The sequence below is a fragment of the Schistocerca gregaria genome, chromosome 6 (assembly GCF_023897955.1).
Source record: "Schistocerca gregaria isolate iqSchGreg1 chromosome 6, iqSchGreg1.2, whole genome shotgun sequence".
NCBI lineage: Eukaryota > Metazoa > Arthropoda > Insecta > Orthoptera > Acrididae > Schistocerca > Schistocerca gregaria.
The window spans coordinates 461,710,271-461,734,122 of NC_064925.1; the positions used below are offsets into that span (position 1 = coordinate 461,710,271).

Below are 23,852 nucleotides of genomic sequence, written 5' to 3' on the forward strand. Positions count from 1 at the left end.
TTGTTCCATTGTGTCTAACTTTTGAAGCTTTTGCTGTGTTTGTCTCTGATTTTGTTCCATTGTGTCTAACTTTTGAAGATTTTGTCCAATTTGTTTCTGATTTTGTTCAACCGTTGTGTCTAACTTTTGTAGCCTTTGTCCCATTTGTTGCATTAACTGTAATAACAGTGCACTGGTGTCTGAAACATGTTCCTCAGTGATATTCGGCAGCGCATTTGAACCGGCAATATTCGCATTTTGAAAAGCAGAAAATGTGTCTTGATTTATTTGAGAAAACGGTGAGGACGCAAAATCTGAATCTACAGTATTTGCAAGATTGTGTCCTGTCATTTCGGAATCCTGAGGCGAGCTGTTGCCGAGCGATCGATCGATAATGCTTCCCTGTTCACTAATTCTTTCACTGCCTACACCATTATTTGCAGCCCGCTCCATTTCCCTATGCACAATTACCAAATTACTACTTTGAACAATAGTTAATTCATTACATGGTGGCGCTAACAGACTGCTTTCGTCATCACCGACAATTCTCAGTTTACTTTGGAGCCTAGTATTACGTTTTTCACACGCCATTATTGTCACAATATTTCACACGATAACACAGAGAACCACAATTTGAAGAGCAAAATAAGAGAACACATTAAGGTAGCACTGAAAATAATATCTAGTTAATTGCAAGCGCAGCTGCGAAATACTTGATGCAAATCTACATGCATGCCACAACTGTTTTCTGCACAACAATGAAAAACTACAACTACAGAGTAAATTCTCTCTATAATTACAAAGTCAATAAAGAAAGGCTACACTAACTACACAAACTACAAGAAAAAAATCAGAAGATTCCAGTGAGGTATCCTCGGCTAAGGGTCGACATATGAAACGTCCCCTTAGAAAGAGTATACAAGACTGTGCTTAAACTGACACACAATATTTTTTAGCGCAACGCTATCTGACTTTCAGTAATCCCTACAAGAGAATGGCCCTGACTAAATTAACCTATATGTTTCACAAATCACTTACCTCACAAAAATCTTGGTTACCCGAACTACTGGAATACAGCGAGTGCCACTACTGCCAGCTAAATAAAAGATTCGAACTACTGAAGGCACTAACTACTGATAGGCATAGTTAGCAAATGAAAGATTTTTATAGAGAACAAACAATGTATTTACCTTAATAGTGTTCAAAAGTCATAATATATACAGCAGATCATGATATCCAGTCTTACAAATTTCAAAACTCCGCCATCTCTCTCCCCACATCCACCACTGCTAGCGGCTCACCTCCAACTGAGCAACGCTACGCGCTGTTAACATCCAGCTGCCCAACACTACAATGGCGAGTATTACAACAATGCCAACCAGCCACTGACTGCACACAACACAGCCAGTGATTTTCAGAGCGCTACGTGGCGTTACCAATATAAGAAAACCTAAACAGCCTACTGACACATTAGCTACCCGCCTTCGCAACTAACGTCGATTGACACCGAATTTCGGCGGTAATGCCAATGCTAAACGTCAGTCTACAGGAAAGGGAAGCACGAAGGCCTATTAAGTGCAAAACTCATGCGTATGCAGTAACACAAACGGTTTGTTAAGACTTCAGTTCTTAGTGGCTATCACAACAGACAGGTGGGTAGTAGCTAAACTTTCGCTACTTGACAGGAAAAAACAGTGTGATCGTAGGCCAATGAAACTTGTTGGAAACATTTCTAAAGACGTGCGGATGACATATGACGAAAACCATTGAAAGAAACACATTTTAATTTCCACCTGAGAGAGTAATATTTGTTAATGGCGGAGTTTGCGTTCCACGTTACAAACGTAGTTCAATGTGACGACTACCTGCACCCACGACAGCCTGGAACCGCACTAGAGATTCCATTGAATAACTGTTGGCAGCACGTTTGGAACGATGGACCATGGAATATTCAGCTGTCGTCACACAGGTCTTGCACTGCTTGAAGATCGCATATCGTGTCCAGCATTCTTACCCTTGGCAACAGTATCTCCTTCATCTACATCTACAACAACATGGATACTCTGCAAATTACACTTAAGTGCCTGGCATAGGGTTCATCGAACCAACTTCACAATAATTCTCTTTCTTATTCCAATCTCGGGCAGCGCCCGGAAAAAACGAACACCTATATCTTTCTGAGCGAGCTCTGATTTCCCTTATTTTATTGTGATGATCGTTTCTCCATATGTAGGTCGATGTCAACAAAATATTTGAGCATTCAGAGGAGAAAGTTGGTGATCGGAATTTCGTGAGAAGATTCCGTCGCAACGCAAAACAACTTTCTTTTAATGATGTCCACCCCAAATCCTGTATCATTTCAGTGATATTCTCTCCCATATTTCGCTATAATACAATACGTGCTGCACTTCTTTGAACTTTTTCGATGTACTCCGTCACTCGTATCTGGTAAGGATCCCACACCGTGCAGCAGCATTCTAAAAGAGGACGGACAAACGTAGGGTAGGCAGTCTCCTTAGTAGATCTGTTACATTTTATAAGTGTTCTGCCTCTGAAACACAGTCTTTGGTTAGCCTTCCCCACAACATTTTCTATGTGATCCGTCCAATTTAAGTTGTTTGTAATTGTAATTTCTAGGTATTTAGCTGAATATAAGGACTTTAGATTTGATTGGTTTAGCGTGTACCCGAATTCCAACGGATTCCTTTCAGCACTTATGTGGATGAGCTCACACTTTCCGTTATTTAGGGTCAAATTGCCAATTTTCGTACCATACACATATCTTTGATAGGTTATTTTGCAATTTGTTTTGATCTTCTGATAACTTTACTAGACAATAAACGACAGCATCATCTGCAAACAACGTAAGATGGCTTGTCTCCTAAATCATCTATATAGATATGGATCAGCAATGGGCCTATAACACTACCTTGGGGAAGGCCACAAATAACTTCAATGTTAGTCGAAGATTTTCCGTCATTTACTACGAATTGTGACCTCGCTGGCAGGAAATCACGAATCCAGTCGCATAACTGAGACGATATTCCATAAGCACGCAGTTTCACTATAAGCTCCTTGTGTGGTACAGTGTCAAAAGCCTTCCGTAAATCCTGAAATACGGAATCTATCTGAAACACTTTGCGATAGCACTCAGCGTTCCGTGTGAGTAAAGAGGTAGTTGTGTTTCACAAGAACGATGTATTCTAAGTCCGTGTTGACTGTGTACCAATAGACCATTCTCTTCGAGGTAATTCATAATGTTCTAACATAAGGCTGGTTCCGGCGGAGGTTCGAGTCCTCCCTCGGGCATGGGTGCGTGTATTTGTCCTTAGGATAATTTAGGTTAAGTAGTGTGTAAGCTTAGGGACTGATGACCTTAGCAGTTAAGTTCCATAAGATTTCAAGCACATTTGAACATTTATTCTAACATAATATGTGTTCCAATATCCTGCTGCATGTCGACGTTAATGATATGGGACTCCAATTTAGTGAATTTCTCCTACTACCTTTCTGGAATGTTGGTGTCAACTGTGCAACGTTCCAGATTCTGGGTACGGATATTCGTCGAGCGAGCGGTTGTATATGATTGTTAAGTATGAAGCTATTGGATTAGCGTACTCTGAAAGGAACCTAATTGGATACAATCTGGACCGGAGGATTGCTTTTATTAAGTGATTTAAGTCGCTTCACTACTCCGAGGATATCTACTTCTAAGTTACTCATGTTTGCAGCTGTTCTTGATTCAGTACTGGAATATTTACTTCGTGTTCTTCGGTCAAAACATTTCGGAAGGCTGTGTTTTGTAACTCTGCTTTAGCAGCACTCTCATCGATAGTATTTACATTTCTAACGCACTGAGAAGGCATTGATCATGTCTTACCGTTAGCTTACTTCAGATACGACCAGAATCTCTTTGGATTTTCTGCCAGGTTTCCATTCAAAGTTTCTTTGTGGAAACTACTATACGCATTTCGCAATGAAGTCTGTGCAAAACTTTCTGGCAAATTAAAAATGTGTGCCGGATCGAGACTCGAAATCGGGACCTTTGCTTTTCGCGGGTAAGTGCTCTATCAACTGAGCTACCCAAGCACCACTCACGCCCCGTCCTGCCAGTACCTCGCCTCCAAATTTTACAGAAGCTCTCATGCGAACTCCGCTGCAGAGTGAAAATCTCATTCTGGAAACATCCCCCAGACTGTGGCTAAGCCATGTCTCCGCAATATCCTTTCTTTTAGGAGTGCTAGTTCTGCAAGGTTCGCAGGAGAGCTTCAATAAAGTTTGGAAGGTAGGAGGCTAGGTACTGGCAGAAGTATAGCTGTAGGGAGTGGCGTGAGCCGTGCTTGGGTAGCTCAGTTAATGCCGGCATGGTAGCTCAGCGTGTTCGGTCAGATGGTCACGTGCCCTCTGTAATTAAAAAAAAAAAAATAAAAATAAAATAAAATAAAACTGAGTCAATCGATCAACAACGAACATAAATGGATGTCTTACGACGTCCGCCCCGAGCAGATTCAACGAACAAAAGCGACCAAAATGAGATTTAAAAAAAAAAAGTTGGTAGAGCACTTGCCGCGAAAGCAAAGGTCCCGAGTTCGAGTCTCGGTCCAGCACACAGTTTTAATGTGCCTGGAAGTTCCATATCAGGTCACTCTCCGCTGCAGAGTGAGAATCTCATGCAAGTCTGTGCAAAATTTCTGTAGAAGATCAACAATCTTGGGAATTTGTGTTCGTTTGAATTTGGCATGCTTTTTCTTCGTTTTTTTGGCGCGGTCGCCCGTCAGTATCTCCTTGGAGCAGTTCCCAAATCACCAGTTAATTTGAACTTCCGCGTCATGTTCTTGAACACAAGTGCGGACGGAGAACCTCTCTGTATTGTTTTAACTCACCGATATTCTCGAAGAGCAGCAGCAATATTGCCATTGTTGTGACAAAACAGCTTTACGAGTAAAGCCGTGCTCATCTTGTCCAGACACTTGTAAGCTGTCTGCAAGTGTTTAACGCACATTGATGCTTGTGTTTCAACCCCACGTCGCCGTACCAGTACCGGCGCCTAACGGCAGGTTATGGCATCAACACTACTATCGACGAAAATCCTGCTGCACACAGTCTGAATATAATTTCTATAATGATGGCAGACCGATAAGGTAAATATTTTTCCGTCTACGCTGAATAAAGCAGCGGAAGTTAAATTGTAACTTCTCTTTACACCAGCAAGAAATGATAATGAACCACTTAAAACATATTTTTATTATTGAGAGATTATTGTGAGACTGGTTTCAAATTTGAATGAGCGTGACGTTTGTGTGTTTCGGAGTAGAATTTAGTAAGCCGCGGTGTGATACTCGAAATGGTTAATCCATACTCAGAGAGAAAATTTCATCTTCCACACTCTTTTTAAGCGTATCTGTCACAACGTAGGTAGGCATAAAGGCACGTTTTGAGTAATACAGTACGTTTTAAATACATGTGCATGACATTCGCACACCACTCATTTTTTGGTGACGGAGGAGGAAGGAGGCAGAAGGGGAGGGGGTTCTGTTGGTGTCGATTCGAGTTCTGTGTCTCTGTCAGTTCACAAATACGAGGTGCATTCGAGTTCTAAGGCCTCCGATTTTATTTCTCCGGACTGGAAAGAGATAGAAACATGCGCATTATTTTAAAATAAGGCCGCGTTCATTGTCAATACGTCCCAGAGATGGCAGCACCGTACGGCAGATGGAATTTTACCGCCAGCGGCGAGAATGAGAACTGTTTTAAATACATAAAATGGCGACGTTTTCCTTACTTGAACAGCGTGCAATCATTCGTTATCTGAATTTGCGTGGTGTGAAACAATTGAAATTCATTGACAGTTGAAGGAGACATGTGGTGATGGAGTTATGGATGCGTTGAAATTGCGTTCGTGGGTGCGACAGTTTAATGAAGGCAGAACATCGTGTGACAACAAACCGAAACAACCTCGGGCTCGCACAAGCCGGTCTGACGACATGATCGAGAAAGTGGAGAGACTTGTTTTGGGGAATCGCCGAATGGCTGTTGAACAGATCGCCTCCAGAGTTGGAATTTCTGTGGGTTCTGTGCACACAATCCTGCATGACAACCAGAAAATGCGAAAAGTGTCATCCAGGTGGGTGCCACAAATGCTGACGGAAGACCACATGGCTGCCCGTGTGGCATGTTGCCAAGCAATGTTAACGCGCAACGACAGCATGAATGGGACTTTGTTTTCATCAGTTGTGCAATGGATGAGACGTGGATGCCATTTTCCAATCTAGAAACAAAGCGCCAGTCAGCTCAATGGAAGCAAACAGATTCACCGCCACCAAAACTATTTCAGGTAACTGCCAGTGCTGAAAAAATGATGGTGTCCATGTTCTGGGACAGCGATGGCGTAATCCTGACCCATTGCGTTCCAAAGGGCACTACGGTAACAGGTGCATCCTACGAAAATGTTTTGAAGAACAAATTCCTTCCTGCACTGCAACAAAAACGTCCGGGAAGGGCTGCGCGTGCGCTGTTTCACCAAGACAACGCACCCGCACATCAAGCTAACGTTATGCTATAGTTTCTTCGTGATAACAACTTTGAAGTGATTCCTCATGCTCCCTACTCACCTGACTTGCGTCCTAGTAACTTTTGGCTTTTTCCAACAATGAAAGACACTCTCTGTGGCCGCACATTCACCAGCTGTGCTGCTGTTGCCTCAGCGATTTTCCAGTGGTTAAAACAGACTCCTAAAGAAGCCTTCGGAGCTGCCATGTAATCATGACGTCAGCGTTGTGAAAAATGTGTACAATTGGAGGGGGATTACGTCGAGAAGTGACGCCAGTTTCATCGATTTCGGGTGAGTAGTTAATTAGAAAAAAAATCGGAGGCCTTAGAACTTGAATGCTCGTCATAGTTCGGTAACGACGCCCTTCCAGAGGAGGAAAGCGACGTTTGGACGTGGATACTTTCAACTTCAGGAATTATTCGAAATCTGATGAACTCCTGAACAGTTGGTAGTTGGTAACCGTGGCGTTCAGACGTAAAAAAACAAAAACAAAAAAAAGACAATGCGGAGTATGTTCTGAATACAGTGCAATGTTCTCCATTATTTCCAGATTGTGTATTTCAAATACCGTTGCTATAAATATCGTGTTTTTTTATATTTTTCAATCGTTTCGTGTTTTCAGTGATTTAAAACAAACCTTAAGCGAAAATTATTGGTTTGTTCAGAAGTTACTGTTAACTTCTACTTGCTGTATAATCGTTACATGTTGTTTTGATCCATTACAGAGCTTTAAGAGGACATTGTATGTGAAATTCGTTGAAATTTGACATTTTCTGGTTTCTACTCTATAACGTATTTTTGGACTTTCTTGAACATTTCGGTATATAATACATTAAAATCAGACAGTTGTGAGACCTTCAAATAATATTTTGACTGTTGTGGTGTGACTGTCAAATTTCGCAGCTACGCATATTCTGCCAAATCTGATCAGTCATATCTTGGGAATTACACAGTCTAGAATGCTGTGAATTGCTTTTTTTGTGCCTACTGCTACGTCTCTGAAGTTAGCATTACGAACAAACAAATCAGTCCTTTGTTTCTGATACTAGTTTTCGTTGAAAGTAGTGTGATTGTCGGCTATTTTTGTAGTAAGTTAACTTCTATTTATACACAAATAAAATGACTAAGCGTAACAGTAACTTCAAGAAATGCAAATTTGCGGGTAACAGATATGTGAGATCTGCATTTTCTTCTGAAGTGCTTGAAAATATCTGTGCTAGCAGTGAAGGAAACCACGATAATGTTTCTGAAGTGACCACACCCCCTATTGCAAGGAAGAGGAAAGTAACTTTAGAAATGAATGACAGTGGTAAAAGTAGTGATATTATAGAAACGTCATTACTGATCTGCAAATCCTTGCACAGGTTCTTCTGAAATTGTCCCTTGCTGTCTTTGTGGTGGTGAAGCTGTTTATGAGGATGTTGGGACTAGAATATGTGTTGTGTCTAAATTAATTATTAAATGTCAGAAGTGCAAAAACGAAAAAGCATTTCATACATCAGAGTGTTGAGGTAATGAATTGGTTGGTTGGTTTTGGGGAAGGAGACCAGACAGCGTGGTCATCAGTCTCATCAGATTAGGGAAGGATGGGGAAGGAAGTCGGCCGTGCCCTTTCAGAGGAACCATCACGGCATTTGCCTGGAGTGGTTGAGGGAAATCATGGAAAACCTAAATCAGGATGGCCGGACGCGGGATTGAACCGTCGTCCTCCCGAATGGTAATGAATTGTACGAAACTAATGTGAGAATGTTCTATGGCCTTAGATGCATTGGTAGAGATGCAAGGGCTGATAAGTTCTCTGCGCTGTGTTGAATTTGGGAAAACCACCTTCTAGGTATACGGAATATGGGGACTCTGTAAATGCTATGACTGAAGATTCAAATGTTGCTGCTGTATCAGAAGCTGTTGAACAAAATAAGGATGACACAGACATCAGCATTGCTGTCGATGTCTCCTGGCAAAAGCGAGGGTTTATTTCTATAAATGGTGTTTACATCTGCAATAAGTACTGACACTAAGAAAGTTTTGTATTTTGAAGTTCTCAGTCAGTACTGCCAAGGTTGTACAGTGAACCAGAAGAACAGATGAAAGTAAATCTAATCCAATCTAATCTAAGATTACTTCATAAGCAACAGTGCATTAAAAATTATGATGGCACAAGTGGAGGAATGGAGGTAATAGGAGCAGTTAACATTTTCCAGCTTTCGCAGAAGGAGAGGGGGTGTCAGATATGTGAACTACTTAGGTGATCGAGACAGCAAGGCATTCATTACAGTACAAAACAGTAAGCCATATGATTTTCCTACACAAAAACTTGAGTGTGTGGGACAAGTCAAGAAAAGGATGGGAACTGTAACCTAAAAACCAAGCTGGGCAACACGAAACTGTCTGATAGCAAGACAATAAAATGTGCTGGAAGATTAACAGATGAAGTAATTGATGCATTACAGGAATATTATGGGAAGGCCATTAAAGATAGCTGTGACAATTTAGAGAAGATGAAAAGAGCTGTGTGGAGCACTTTCTTTCATCGAATATCAACCGATGAAAAGACATGTCATGCTTTGTGTCCCCTCCACCAAACCGCCGGCCGCGGTGGTATACCGGTTCTAGGTACGCAGTCCGGAACCGCGCGACTGCTACGGTCGCAGGTTCGAATCCTGCCTCGGGCATGGATGTGTGTGATATCCTTAGGTTAGTTAGGTTTACGTAGTTCTAAGTTCTAGGCGACTGATGACCGCAAATGTTAAGTCCCATAGTGCTCAGAGCCATTTTGAACCCTCCACCAAACACATGGTGTAAATATAGGCAAACTGAATTTTCTGGCTCTCAGAATGATTTCACACATAGACATTGTTTTCCTTTGACAGTAATGGAGGCAATAAAACCTATTTACAGAGATTTGGCAAATGCTGAGCTACTAAAGAAGACCCAGAATGTGAATGAGTCCTTCAGTAATGTTGTATGGTGCCATGGGCCTAAAAATGTATTTGTTGGCCTTATGACTCTAAAGTTAGCAGTGTCAGATGCTGTAATAACTTTTAATGTTGGGAACTATAAAATACTTAAGGTTAGGGTTAGGTTAGTGTTGTATAACTTCCCGTCAACAACGAGGTCATTAGAGATGGAGCGCAAGCTCGGGTTAGGGAAGGATGGGGAAGGAAATGGGCCATGCCCTTTCAAAGGAACCATCCCGGCATTTGCCTGAAACGATTTAGGGAAATCACGGAAAACCTAAATCAGGATGGCTGGAGACGGGATTGAACAGACTTAAGGTTCTGGAGAAGTCAGAGGTAAGAGATTTGGACAGAACACAGCTAAAGGACTGCAGGAACTGGATGGGTTTCATGTACATGAAGCAGAGTTAGCTGCTCAGCAAATGACAAAAGAAGCAAGAAAGAAAAGGAGGAGGCAAGCACTGGGCTGTTGTGACACTGAAGGAGAGACAGACTATGAGCCAGGGCAATTGCAGTGCATAAAAGACGCAGAAATGTAAGTCTGTATAAGAATTTGTAATAAAAGAAGTTTTAAACTTCAATATCTCTGAACTACATTTTTGCTATAAATGACCCGTTTTCTAAAAACATACTGATGGTAGAGATACGAAATTTTCACATCATGCCAATTGTGAGATTCAACACATATGGAACTAGAATAATTAAAATATCCAGAGTAATTTTCTTTTTAAGTTCATTTATTTACAATACTGAGTGTTAGAAGAAAAAGATAACATGCCCCACAATACAATTTTAGTAATAATTCTAGTTCAGTGTAATAATTCTAGTTCAGTGTATCTAGAAAGGTACATTAAATAATTATGGAAAATTGTAAGTTAACGTCAAAAAATTTTCCAAGATAATGGGTCACAAAATTCGATAATTTAACATTGGCAGCATAGGACATACAATGTCCGCTTAAATGATTTTCTGATAGCTTCTGTTTACGACTGCTGTTAGAAAATAGTTTTCATTCATTTCACATCTGGTACTACTTATTTTCAAGGAACTACGATTGTGTTATTCTGCATCTGCCTGACACCTGTAAGTTAGCTGTACTATTCACCTAAAGGTAAGTTTTACTGATTATTACTTTATTGCAGTTTAAGTGTGCTATAGTGCTTTCTAATTTACTGTAAGATTACCGCCATGTGTGACAAATGTGAATGTTGCTGTAGGTTACTTGCTATGGAAGAAACATCTCAGGACTGTGGGTTGGTGTTTCAGTGAGGAGAGTGCAACGGGGAAGCCAGGAAGTTGGAGTTGCAAATAATAAGTCGAGACAAGGAAATTGTGGAATTTGGGAGAAAGACTTATGCCCTCCAGGCAGATTTAGAAATCAGTACAACGAAAAACCAGTTACAAGTTGAAAATTTCACGGTTTTTTATTCACTTGATGATTAGTTTCGGGCCGGGACCCATTTTCAAGTCATCGTAACGTAGTAAAAAATGTTATTCCCGAAAATGCAAAAACTGTAAAAAATTTGCAAACAAACAGTTTCAGTGCATACAGATAACGTGCATGCAGGACGTTCGCACAATTATAAATTGCATATTCTGAATTACATTTGTGGAAGGGGGATCGAGACAATGCGATCTGGAAGAAGATGACAAGCAATAGGCAAAAGGAGAAAACCTCAGAAATGACATTCCATATTCCGGTTAGCAGTCACTTTGACTTGTTACCCGAATTAGGGAAAGAGCGTCAACCAGCTTTTGAGCTTAATAGGGAGCAGAGATTCATAGCAACAATTTTAAGGCTAGGTCGGTAGAAAAGTCACATAGAAAGAAAAGATCTTGCTACTAGGCACCAGTCATAATAGAGATGTAGTCCAGTTGCCACCGGAAAAGCTAGACATAGAATACCAGGTCACATGCATCTTGAAACCTAGCGCTAAAGTTAAGCCAAGTGACAGAGAAAATATGGGACTTGTGTAGAGACTGCGATTGTGAGGATAAGGTACTTATAGTAACAGCGTAAAAAGTGACCTGGAGGAAACAGGAGCAGCAACAGCACACACTTGTGTGAGGTATGTCGAGGTTTTGCAGTGACATGGCCAGCCTTAAGTTATCGCGGCTGTCAACCATGTGAAAAAAGAGCTGAGCGAATTGCTTTTGATTGGAAGAAAGTCACTGCGATTGGGAGATGGGGTTACTCTAATCGATCGCGGCCTGCACCTGAACAGGAGTGGGGAGGAAAGATTAGCTGAGCGGCTTGCAGTAAGTGTGAGGGAACCCACCCCCTGGTTATTGGAATGAAAGCGGTACATTTTTAGGTTAGAGTCACGTTACAGACAAGACTACTGAAAGAAATAAGAGCAGTACAAGGCCATCACACTTGCAACAGTATCCAGAAAAATAACATTAATTTGTTTCATCAGAACATTACAGGGTTGAAAAACAAGACAGATCAGCTTCTTGTGTGCCTAGAAAGTATGGACAATTCGGAAGTTAACAAATGTTCTGTACCTCTCTGACCAATATCTAACCAGATTGAAGGAGAAGCTAAATATCAGGGTTTATAGACTTGCATCATTTTCGTGTAGAGTTAACATGAAAAAAGTTACATCATATGTAAAAGTTGGACACAAAGCAAAAAATATTAAAACAAATAGTATTCTTGTTGAACAGAACCTAGAAGTGCGTTGGTGTATAGCAGTTGGTAAATGACACGGCGAGCCACAAATGCTTTTTAATTGTTATATTTTAGTGCCCTAACTGTTTTCGGGCTACCATGCTGATCTTCATTTGGCTAATATTTTTCGTTAAATAGATGTTTTGATCAACAGCACGTCATTGCTCCACACCGCAAAAGAATATTTAAGTATTTAGTGGCATTTTATCAGTTGTTTCATTAATAAAAATACGCTAAAGTGTTGGTATTTTTGTGTTCACTTACATTTGTTCGAGAGAATGGCGATGTGTTTTGTTGTGGTGCAACATGGATGAAATAAAACTACAAGTACATGCTTGTGAGTTGCTACTGCAGAATACTTCTCTGATAATTGTAAGTGTCTACAGATCCCCTGTAGGAAACTTTCAGCTATTTATGAGAAATGTAGATGCGTTATTGAGATACCTGTTACAAAGAAAAACAGTTAGTAACTTGTGGATATTTCAGTGTAGATTTCTTTAGGAGATATGGGCAGGAAACATGAACTATATTTATTCTTTTGGCGTTTCAATCTAATTTCAATAATCGATTTTCCAACTAGTGTGCAGTAAAATAGTAGGAGACTGATGGATAACATTTTTATAGACAATGCTCAGACTGAAACAATTAATGTGTAGCGAATTGCTAACAGACTATCTGATTATGATCTAAAGTTAATGGAAATCAACCCTATGACACCTTACTGTCCTGTGGCAGGTTCATACAAAGTAGTGAGACTTGTTAATGAGAACAGGGTACATTGTTTTAAGACTAAGATAAAAGGGGTGGTATGGGATGAGGTATATGTAGAAAGAGCTGCGGAGTAAATCAAGCTCTGATGTTACTTTCATACTACAACTAGAGGGAGAAATGACCTTGATTACCCAGTGTTAAAGCTGCCAGTGGCTCAGAAAAGAATTCAATATACAGCCATAAAATTTTGTATTCATTTGCCCAACAACATAAAATGTCTGAAGGTAGCAAAGAAAGTTTTAAATTTAATTTAATATTATATCTCCTAGATAATTCCTTCCATTCCACTACCAAATTTGTACTTAAAAACTGGTAGCCAGTAGGACTAAACATAATGTGTTGATTAATGTAACAATAATCATATACACATATCCTGTAAACTGACTCGTTCCACATCATTTCGATAAAAGAATCGTTCAAACGATCTATGAAACACGTAGCTAACTAGCCTGTCGGACTGTAGAAAGAAACAAATTTTTTATGGTTTTTCAGCTACAGCAGGCAAAGGCCGTAATACATGGAGAAATGAGGGGAGGTCTTATTGAACAATGGAAGACGAATAGTTGATGGTGATGTTGATTATGAGCTTCATCATCGGCATTTATATTCATACAACTATTACGATAACGATCGGACTAATGACCCACTATGTACTCTGTTAATACATTGCAAACATAACCTAAAGCTGTGATGATTTCTGTTGCCTATGTCTCACCTCAAGTTTCTGTCCTTCTGTACGATTCCTGGTCCTCAAAAACATAAAACTAGGGGTACTGTGCGTGCTACATTATAAGCTTACGTTATTTAGAGCACGATATGAAGGAAGGACTTTCATTCTCCATTTTCTTGCCTTCAGCGAAACTCATGTACTGGTCACTGTTGCTGAGCCATCCAGTGGCCAGTGTTGCTAACCTGCGCGTTACGACTATTTATGAACTGACCCTCGTGGAGTAGAAATGTGGGGATGAAGGACTCACCTGCAAAGTTGGGAGCGAGGTCGTGGTGGTTGGCGAGATTGGTGACGGCGGCAGCTCCGTTGAAACCCAGCGAGAGACTCAGGAGAGCCACGGCGAAAGCCTCGTTTGTGCCCACGTAGCCTAGCGCAGCCATTAGCACAGCCGGTATGAGGTGTGCTGCGGTGAAGAGAGGCGACGATTGACAAACCTTACTTCTACTATCGAGACCGTAAACGCGGGTCTCTGGCTAACAACTATTGCCGTACTTCTACACTGAAGCGCCAAATAAACCGGTACAGGCATCGTATTCAAATACAGAGATATGTAAACAGGCAGAATACGGCGCTGCGGTCGCCAACGCCTATAAAAGACAGCACGCGGTGGCGCAGTCAGATCGGTTACATTTACTACAATGGCAGGTTATCAAGATTTAAGTGAGTTTGACCGTAGTGTTATAACCGACGATGGAACACAGCGTCTCCGAGTTAGGGATTTTTCCGTATGACCATTTCACGAATGTACCTTGAATATCAGGAATCCAGTAAAATATCAAATCTCCGACATCGCTGCAGCCGGAAAAAGATGCTCCAAGAACGGGACCAATGAAGAGAATCGTTCAGAGTGACAGAAGTGCAACCCTTTCGCAAATTGCTGCAAATTTCAATGCTGGGCCATCAACAAGTGTCTGCGTGCGAATCATTCAACGAAACATCATCGGTATGGTGTTTCGGAGCCGAACGCCAACTCGTGTACCCTTGCTGGCTGCACGACACAAAGCTTTACGCGTCGCCTGAGCCCGTCAACACCGACATTGGACTGTTGATGACTGGAAACATGTTGCCTGGTCGAAAGAGTCTCGTTTCAAGTTGTATCGCGTGGGTGGACGTTTACGAGTATGGAGACGGCCTCATGAATCCGTGGACCCTGCATGTCAGCAGGATACTGTTCAAGCTAGTGGAGGCTCTGTAATAGTGTGGGACGTGGGTAGTTGCCATTACATGGGACTCGTGATACGTCTAGATACGACTGTGACAAGTGACACATACGTAAGCACCTTGTCTGATTACCTGCATCCATTCGTGTCCGTTGTGCATTCCGACGGACATGGGCAATTCCAGGTGGACAATGCGACACCCTACACGTCCAGAACTGCTACAGAGTGGCTCCAAGAACACTCTTCTGAGTTTAAACACTTCCGATGGTCACCAAACTCCCCGGATATAAACATTATTGAGCATATCTGAGATGCCTTGCAACGTGCTGCTCAGAAGAGATCTCAACCCCTCGTAGTCTTACGGGTTTATTGACAGCCCTGCAGGATTCATGGCGTCAGTTCCCTCCAGCACTACTTCAGACATTAGTCGAGTCTATGCCCCTAGTGTGCGATACTTCTGCGTGCTCGCGGGGGCCCTACACGATATTAGGCAGGCGTACCAGTTTCTTCGGCTCTTCAATGTATATCTACACCGGTACAATATGTGTCGCTATAAATTGTCTGGCGGAGGATACTTTCTCTTCTTCTTTCTTTCCACCCGACTTTGAAATACGTAATTCTTGTTGCTTGCTTCAGATATTACACACTCGAGATACTACTCACTCACTCACTCACTCACTCTCTCTCTCTCTCTCTCTCTCACACACACACACACACACACACGCACACACACTGCAGTACATCAGTATCCCTAAAGAAAGATCAGGAATTTACATATCGATCCGATTACTATCATGTCTTTTATTAAGTAACTACTTGAAAGCATATCACAGGCCCACGTTTTGTTGACTAGATCAGCATTTGGAACTCATTTTGCGGTACACATACAGTTACTAATTTTTAAGGGTACAGTACAAACAACCACATTCTGGCCCACTAATATTTGTTTATTACTGACCGGTTTCTCCCACAATTGGGCATAGCCAGTATGAATCGTTACCTGACGACAAGTCTAATAAACTAAAAAATCGGTAGGTACTAATTAAAGTTTAGTGGATTACAACTCATTTGCTCGATTAACACCTTCCCTGAACTAATCGAGAATGAACATAAAGAGTTATTCAACACATCCTTCCTGAAAAACTTACAAAAGGTTTTCTCATCGTTCAAATGAACGTATTGTTGTAGTAGTCCTATGTCTGTAGCTGCATTATTAAATATATATATCTACTCTTTCCATAATCATACGACAGACCTAGAAATTTTTCTGACACATTGATTTTTTTCTTACTTCAGGTAGTGACTTCTTAATGTGAAAACTATCAAGTTGTGCCAAGATCTGGATTTCGTGTTGAACTGTGAGTCCCCATATAACTAGTTGCGTAAGTACGTTAAAAGGTCAAAGGAAGAAAACGGCTTACCACCCACTAAAGTCATACCTAGTGAAGATCTGAGGAATTCAGATCAACTTTTGGGGTGACGATGTTTTAAGGTTTATTTGTTTCTGAATGAGAATCAGTCCTCAGTTACACAATTAGGAAAAATCATTTCGCTTTACCATTTTCAACAGATTAACTGTTCGTCTTCAGAAGCCTAAAAAATTAAGGATGTTCTAAACAATCAGAACCTGCCATACATGTATGTAAATTGCAAATGGTGCATTACAGAAGCTTACTTACTACTGGTTTACAAGATGTGAGTATCTTCTTCACAGAAGCATAATGCCATGATGTGTCCATAAATGTACATATTATATGTGATAATTATACACACAGACTGATAATTTACAGTAAACGAATCACATTGATGTACATAGTCAAGTTGTTGTTACCAACAAGGAACATATGAAGTGTTAGTGGTATAGGTACGTCTATTGTGATAAATGGTACCTTAACATGTACCCTCTTCAGTGTGTTAGTGGTTTTCTTCTGTATCTAATACTTTTCCCACAAACACATAGTATTTACCACCTGATGTTTTCTGTCCAGTTGTAACTATGCTGTGACACGGAGTACACTTGTCAGTATAGACTATCCATTCAGGATCCACGCACCAACCTCACTTCAATACCTTGCCTACTGCCCAGGGGAAAATAAACTTTAATGCCTGTGCTACTCGTACATGAAGGCACTAAAAACCAAAAAACACATTACTCATAACAGGTACAATTATTAGTCTGAAAATGAAGAAAATACTGATGTAATCTTATTCAGTACATCGTCCTCAGTCATCTGTAGAAATATCTGCACTTGCACCCCTAACACCTTGTGTCATATAAAAGCATGTAATATAAATAAGGTATATAAGGGAAAATATTAATAATAAGTATGAAACACATGTCCCATAATTATGTAAAAGCTACTGCTGACATTAATCTGTAAGAAACATTTTATAAGAGATGCACTGCAATCGAAATAGTGTCCCAGTTTCAATGTAATCGCATCATTCAACAAATCTTAATACTCCACCTAGGCATGTTTCTATGTCCGAAGTCTTCTAAGAGGTTTATTTCGTAGCCCTTGTAAATTATATGCAAAATTCGTGATACTAAGCAAAGACAGAGGAGGAAGAATGTGTTTCTCGACTTTGAGATTTATTTCTAATGACAGTACGTTGATGATGCTATCGTTGTACTGAAAAGTGCGAGTGATGTCATATTATTTAGTGAGTTCCTGATTTGGTTCCATCCTGAAATTAAATTTATATATGAAATAAAAAATCATAGTACCAAACTTAGCTGCCTGGACCTGACAATGCGTTTAACATATAATAAAACTAACTTTGACATTTACAGGAAACCTACAACGACAACAGATAACATTATTCATGCTTCTTCTTCCCGCACCTTAACGCACAAATCGGCATGTTGTGAGCTCTCCCTACCTGTTCTGTAATTGCTACTGAACTTAGTAACTTAAACCATGTAGCGCTCAAAAACGGTCACTACGCAAACATGTACAAAGATGGTACAAAAATAAAATCAATAAGAATATAAATCTCTCTGCACTCAATAAAAATGATGTTACTGTTGAGAAGCACTGTATTACCCTATTTCTAGGTGAAATTGCACATTGCATAGCTAATTTCTTAAAAATGGTGGTGTCATTGTGTTCTTTACTACCAAGTTGTTCTTTATACACAATAAGGAGCTTATAAAATATAATACATTTCTCAGAACTGGGATACATAAAATTCAGTGAAATATACCCCCATCCAAGCTTTTATGTAGGACAGGCAGAGATTGTATTTGAGGTCTGCTTTCATGAGCTGTTGCTCAACAAAGATGGTGAAAATCATACAATTCAACTTTCATAAAACATCTCAAAATCAAGTAACACACTCTTCCTACTCCATCTCGCATATATTTGACAATGGCTACAAACTGTACCTCTTAGAAACGTTTAAAATATACAAAAGTTCCTACCTAAATTTCAAAGTCTTGCTGAACGATTAGCTTGCATTTAAAAATATATAGTATTTCGATTGTAATGTATCTCTTATAAAGTGTTAAAGTTTGCCTCTTTTTAAGATATTAATGTCAGCAACAGATTATGTGGAAATATGTGTCATGTTTTTTGTATGTACCATACATAACTTCCTTTATTTACCTTAATTATACTTTTCATACAATTTCGTGTATGTTCTTTGCTGCTAGCACAACAATTTCACTATGTACATAATATGATTAAATTAGTATAAATTATGAATCTATTTTATAATTATCAAATACAATGTGTATATTCTAGGACATGTCATGGCATATGCTTATGTGAAGAATATATTGACATCTGATAATCAACATTAAGTAAGTTTGTGTAACATTCTTCTTATACTTTATATAAATGTATGACTAATCTGTTCTTATGACTTAAAATATCCGAAATATTGTAGGCTTCTGAAGATGGCAGATTAATCTGTTGAATAGTAAAGTGAAATAAATTTAATAATTGTGCAGATGATGACTGAATTTTATTCTGAAATATATACCACAGTTGTTGAGAAAAAAACTCTGTCCGAATAGGTCTCGGAAGACCCTAACGGTACTGACCAACCCCCATGTCATCCTCTGCCTATAGGCATCACTGGATGCGGATATGTAGGGGCATGTGGTCAGCACACCGCTCTCCCAGCCGTTGTCAGTTTTTGTGACCAGAGCCGCTACTTCTCAGTCAAGTAGCTCCTCCGTTTCCCTCACAAGGCCTCAGTGCGCCTCACTTGCCAACAGCACTCGATCGGAAGGTCATTGATCCAAGTGCTAGCCAGGTCCGACATCACTTAACTTTGGTGATCTGGCCATTGGCGTTGAGAAAATACCAGCTATGAATAAAATCATTTTTCTTTGTACTGTAACTTGATTCATTTTTATACTGGACATTTAAACCATTACACAGACGAATACGTGCGAAAATTTCACATTTCACCTCTAACATAGTTATTATTTCCTAGTAGTAAGCGTCGTTTTAAATTTTCTTATTTCATCTTGAAAATCGTTTGTTAGACTGTGAACTTTCAATATTACTCTTTCTCCCACCAGTTCTGAAAAACAAACGTATTGCAAAGATATTGATTTCCGGTGACTGGTGTCATCCAGTGAGTTACAAACGTATGGTGAAGATGCAACATGCATTTTGGGGCTTACCTAAATATTTTCTTGCAGCATTTTCACATCCTTAGTTGCACGTGTTCAAACTTAACGTTCATTGTTGAGTGAGGTAGCCGACTTTCAATACACGAGCTACAGCATCATGTTTTCATTAAGCCATCTGAACAGTATTCGAGCTGATTACATCGTATTCTTGTTCATCTAAATGTTTCCATGATTTTCGAATTCATTTTTCTTCATTGCTTTCGTATGTGGTGTTCATGTATATTGTGCGATCTCTGCATTGTCAGTTGCACTGTTTCTTGTAGTAATAATTGTGGATTGAGTCGTAATAAACATACATTTAACTGAAGCTTCTACGACTTATTTCCATTTCCACATCCGAGATGAATTTATGTTTAAAGTCGCGACTACTTATGTGGCTTGGTATACATTTTGCTGTCGGCACTTAATTTCAAGTACGATCTCTGTTCTGGTGTAAAGTCAAGCCCCAGCACGCCTGTCGGGAACGTTAGAGCAGAGAGGGCTGTGAAGAAGACGTCAGCCAATTACACACGGACTGTCCCCTCTCTAGGACGACAATGCGATGGCAGTGCCCTCTATGTGAAGAAAACATAAGCACTGGACCAGACTGGCCACAGCCCAGTTCTGCCCGTTCTACAGCAGCCATACTCTGCCTTCAGCTGAATGTTAGTAAGTGCAAAGGAAAGAAATAGTCAGTATAAGTCTATTTCAGAACTGTCATCAGCAGAAATCTTTTTCTGTTCTTTGCATGACTGACAGCTTGGAATATGAGTGACAGTGCTTGTTTGCTTATCATACTTCAAGTCGAGGCTGTACATCTTCATATCCCAGGGATAGTGTGAAAAGGTTTTAGGTTGTCAGATGGAGCCTCGCATGCTCACTGCACTTGATGTACCTACACGGTTCATTGCCAGGAGTAATTGCAATCTTTTATTCATTCAGGTATTAATTTACACCCTTGCCATTGTGCAAAATAAAACGTACAAAGACTTAGTATCTTTTTGAGATATTCTCAAATAGCGTTTTGAGTTACATCTTGAATCAAAACTTCATATAGAAAGCGCTGCTTGTTCAGAACATTTTTTCTGAAGATATACTTTCATGCAGTCAGAATCTCACAAGAGAGTGTGGGTGGCTTGCAACCTGCATCTCATGTGTACTTCTCCAGGCATCTTTTGGTATATGGTAGAGTGTACTTCTGGTACTACTGTAATTTATGCTTTATCCTATTCCAGTCTCGTATAGTTTGGAGAGGAACAATTGTCGGTAAGGCCCGTTATGAGCTTCTGTGTGTCTTTTGTGTGTTGTTTTTCCATCATAGTCAATTGGTGAGATGCACGTAGGAGGAAGTAATACTTTGCCTTATTCTTATTAGTAGCACACTTTAAAAATTTTGAAAGTAAACTTCTCTGTGATTCACGACCCCTCTCTTGTACTGTCTGTTACTGGACTTTTATGAGCATCCCCATTACGCTGTCCCACTTTCTAGACAAAACAGCAATGAAACGAGTCAGTGTATTTTATTTCTACCCTATTCTTTTAAAAGTGACTGGTCAGAGTGCTAGACTGAAAAGTAACACAAAGAAACTGGTCGAAGAAGAGTTTCATAGACTGCCCCATTCATAAGTGAATTACATTCCCATACAGTTCTTCCAATAAATCTCACGTCTGCTTTTATTAAGACCTGCTTTACATAACTGTTCCATTTGAGATCGCTATGGACCATTACATGCACCTCTTTTATGGTTAGTTAGTGTTTCCAGTGGTTTGACGCCAATACGTAATTAAACAGTTATTTATTTATTTATTTATTTATCGCCCATTTAGCCTGACCGGAATAGGGCTGCTGGCGTCGTTGCGCTTCGGCAAACTGTTGATAACCAAAGTGTAATGACATGGTGTTGATGTGTGAGAAATAATCTGTCACGAGGTTTTCCGCATCTTCCAGATGGTGGGCGCTTATGGTAAATGTGAAACGTAATCTAAGTGTTGAAATTGTCGGGAGCAAGGGTCCTTTGGTGAATATTGGATTGAGTCGTATGATGGTCACTGTATATAATGAGAGGGCGTCCTTTGATGTCTCATTGGAAGTATCCTATTGCTCCATGAACTGCCAGCAACTCTCGGTCGTCTGCTGCCCTGAACTGCGAAGGCGAGATCTGGCGCCACAAAGAAACGGAGTGGCTATTGGACACTTCATACCTCTTGTAGCACGAAAGCACCAATAGCAGAGTCCCTCCCATCTGCGATTATGGTTGGCTGCTCGATTTGGAGGAGGGGACAAAACAGCAAGGTCATCAGTCCCATCAGATGACGGAAGGATGAGGAAGGAAATCGGCCATGCCCTGTCATTTGTCTGAAGTGATTCAGGGAAATCACGGAAAATGGCCGAAGGTGGGTTTGAAGTGTCGTCCTCCCGAATGCGATTCCTGTGTGCTAACTACTGCGCCACCTCGCTTGGTGTCTGCCATTATGATGAGATGGGAATCGGAGAGTGGGTGCACCAAAGTAATGTCTCGTAAATGGCAGTCCTTAAAGCATTCGAAAGTGGACTGCAGTTCCTACGTCCATTTGCCGGTAGTGCCTAGCCAGTAGTGTTCTAGCCAGCGAGGGTTTGAATGTGTGGTATCTGATGGCAACAGAAGCTACCTGTAGTAGGTGCCCCCGATAAAAATTTACCATGCCTAAAAGTTAACATAGTTCCTGGCAGTCTCGCGTTGGAGGTAGTTGTTGAATGGTGTGTAATCCATGGTGCAGGGCGGCTGCCTGTGGCGTTTACTGCATGGCTGAGGAAAACAACTTCTTTCTGAAAGAGTTGGCATTTCTCCTCGTTCATCACAACTCTGCTGTCAGAGAGTGCATCGAAAACTTGTTTGGGCTGCATATTATTAAAGTCTTCGTCTGGTGAGAAAAATTAGAACATTGTCGACGTAGCCATAACAGAAAAGGAACTTAAATAATATGCCTCAATAAAGCGCTGCCATGTCTGAGCAGCGTTCTGAATTCCGTTAGACATAAACATAAATGCGAACAGACCAAAAGGCATGATAATAGCCTCTTTGCGATTATCGTCTGGGCACATAGGTCGGATCTGCAGGTGTGCTTCCTTGCAGTCAGTGACACCAAACACAGAGGCATTTGCCAAATGATGAGCGAAATCACGGATATTTGGAACTGGGTAGCTGTCCATTATAGTATGAGTATCGAGAATTCCGTAGTCACGACGCAACGTCACAGATGCGTGTTTTTAAGGAAGCAATTTGGTGGGTGAAACCCAGGAACTGTTAGAAGGATGTATGATGCCAGCTTGTACTTGCATTCTCGCCAGCCGGAGTGGCCGTGCGGTTTTAGGCGCTACAGTCTGGATCCGAGCGACCGCTACGATCGCAGGTTCGAATCCTGCCTCGGGCGTGGGTGTGTGTGATGTCCTTAGGTTAGTTAGGTTTAATTAGTTCTAAGTTCTAGGCTACTGGTGACGTCATATGTTAAGTCCCATAGTGCTCAGAGCCATTTGAACCAACTTGCACTCTCCCCTAATTGTGTTAATTAAAAGTTATGATACACGAAAGTTGCATGTTTTCATTCTCCTACCAAGCTACGTCCTAATCTCTAAATTCCGATGCATTGAGGGCTTACAATTTTAAACGGACTTTGTCGGAGGAGAAGTCAGCACAAAAAGGGAATAGCCAATGCAGCCATGCTAGCGTTGTTGTACTTCGTTGGGGAGACGAAATAAATATCGAGCCGCACACTAAAACTCAAAAGAATTAATCTTCAAGCAATGTTCCAGAACTGCCACAACATTTCTTAACATGCACGCATCAATACCTGCGTGCTTTTATGAACTTACAATTTGTTGTTTGGCTAATCGGACAGTAGTATAAATACGTCAGCTGTGAACAGTTCACATCATCTCTCTCCCTAACCACGGTTGGTGGTGTGAGTGGAAAGCACAGTACTGCTCTCTGTGTCAAGAGACGAGGACGGTGCTGTGGCAAAAGAGCCTGGGGGTCCTTATGGTACAGAGAGCCTGATGGAACGTCAGAATCTGGTGGAGGCAGTCGATGTAGGTGGTCAAACTGCTGCAGTGCCATGTGAAGTTCTTGCACGACAGTGTCAATTCTGCACTGAGTAGCATCACTGCCATGTTGTAAGTGGTGTTTGTCATGTACATGTCAAAATGAAGCTGCTGTACTCGTTGAATACGGTTGGTGGTGTGAAGGCAGTCTTGAAGATACCGAGCACCACTGAGCATCAGCATGGGTGGCAGAAGCTGTTGCGTAAAGTGAGAAGCTCTGCTTGTGCCGAGACGCGGAGGGAGGCGTGGTCGATGACACCTGTGACATAGCAGCCTCTATCAGTGTGAGTCAAAACATCGTCGTGCAGATTAGGAACCAAAGGGAA

The 23,852-nt window shown here is 40.8% G+C and overlaps 1 protein-coding gene across 1 annotated transcript in view; it reads right to left on the minus strand.

Moving 5' to 3' along the window:
* Positions 1-23,852, minus strand: part of LOC126278914 (sialin-like) — a 164,930-nt gene that overhangs the window by 57,785 nt on the left and 83,293 nt on the right. Inside the window, exon 6 of the mRNA XM_049979188.1 lies at positions 13,909-14,064. Within this exon, the coding sequence (XP_049835145.1) occupies positions 13,909-14,064 (156 nt within the window). The remainder of the gene's footprint in view (positions 1-13,908; positions 14,065-23,852) is intronic.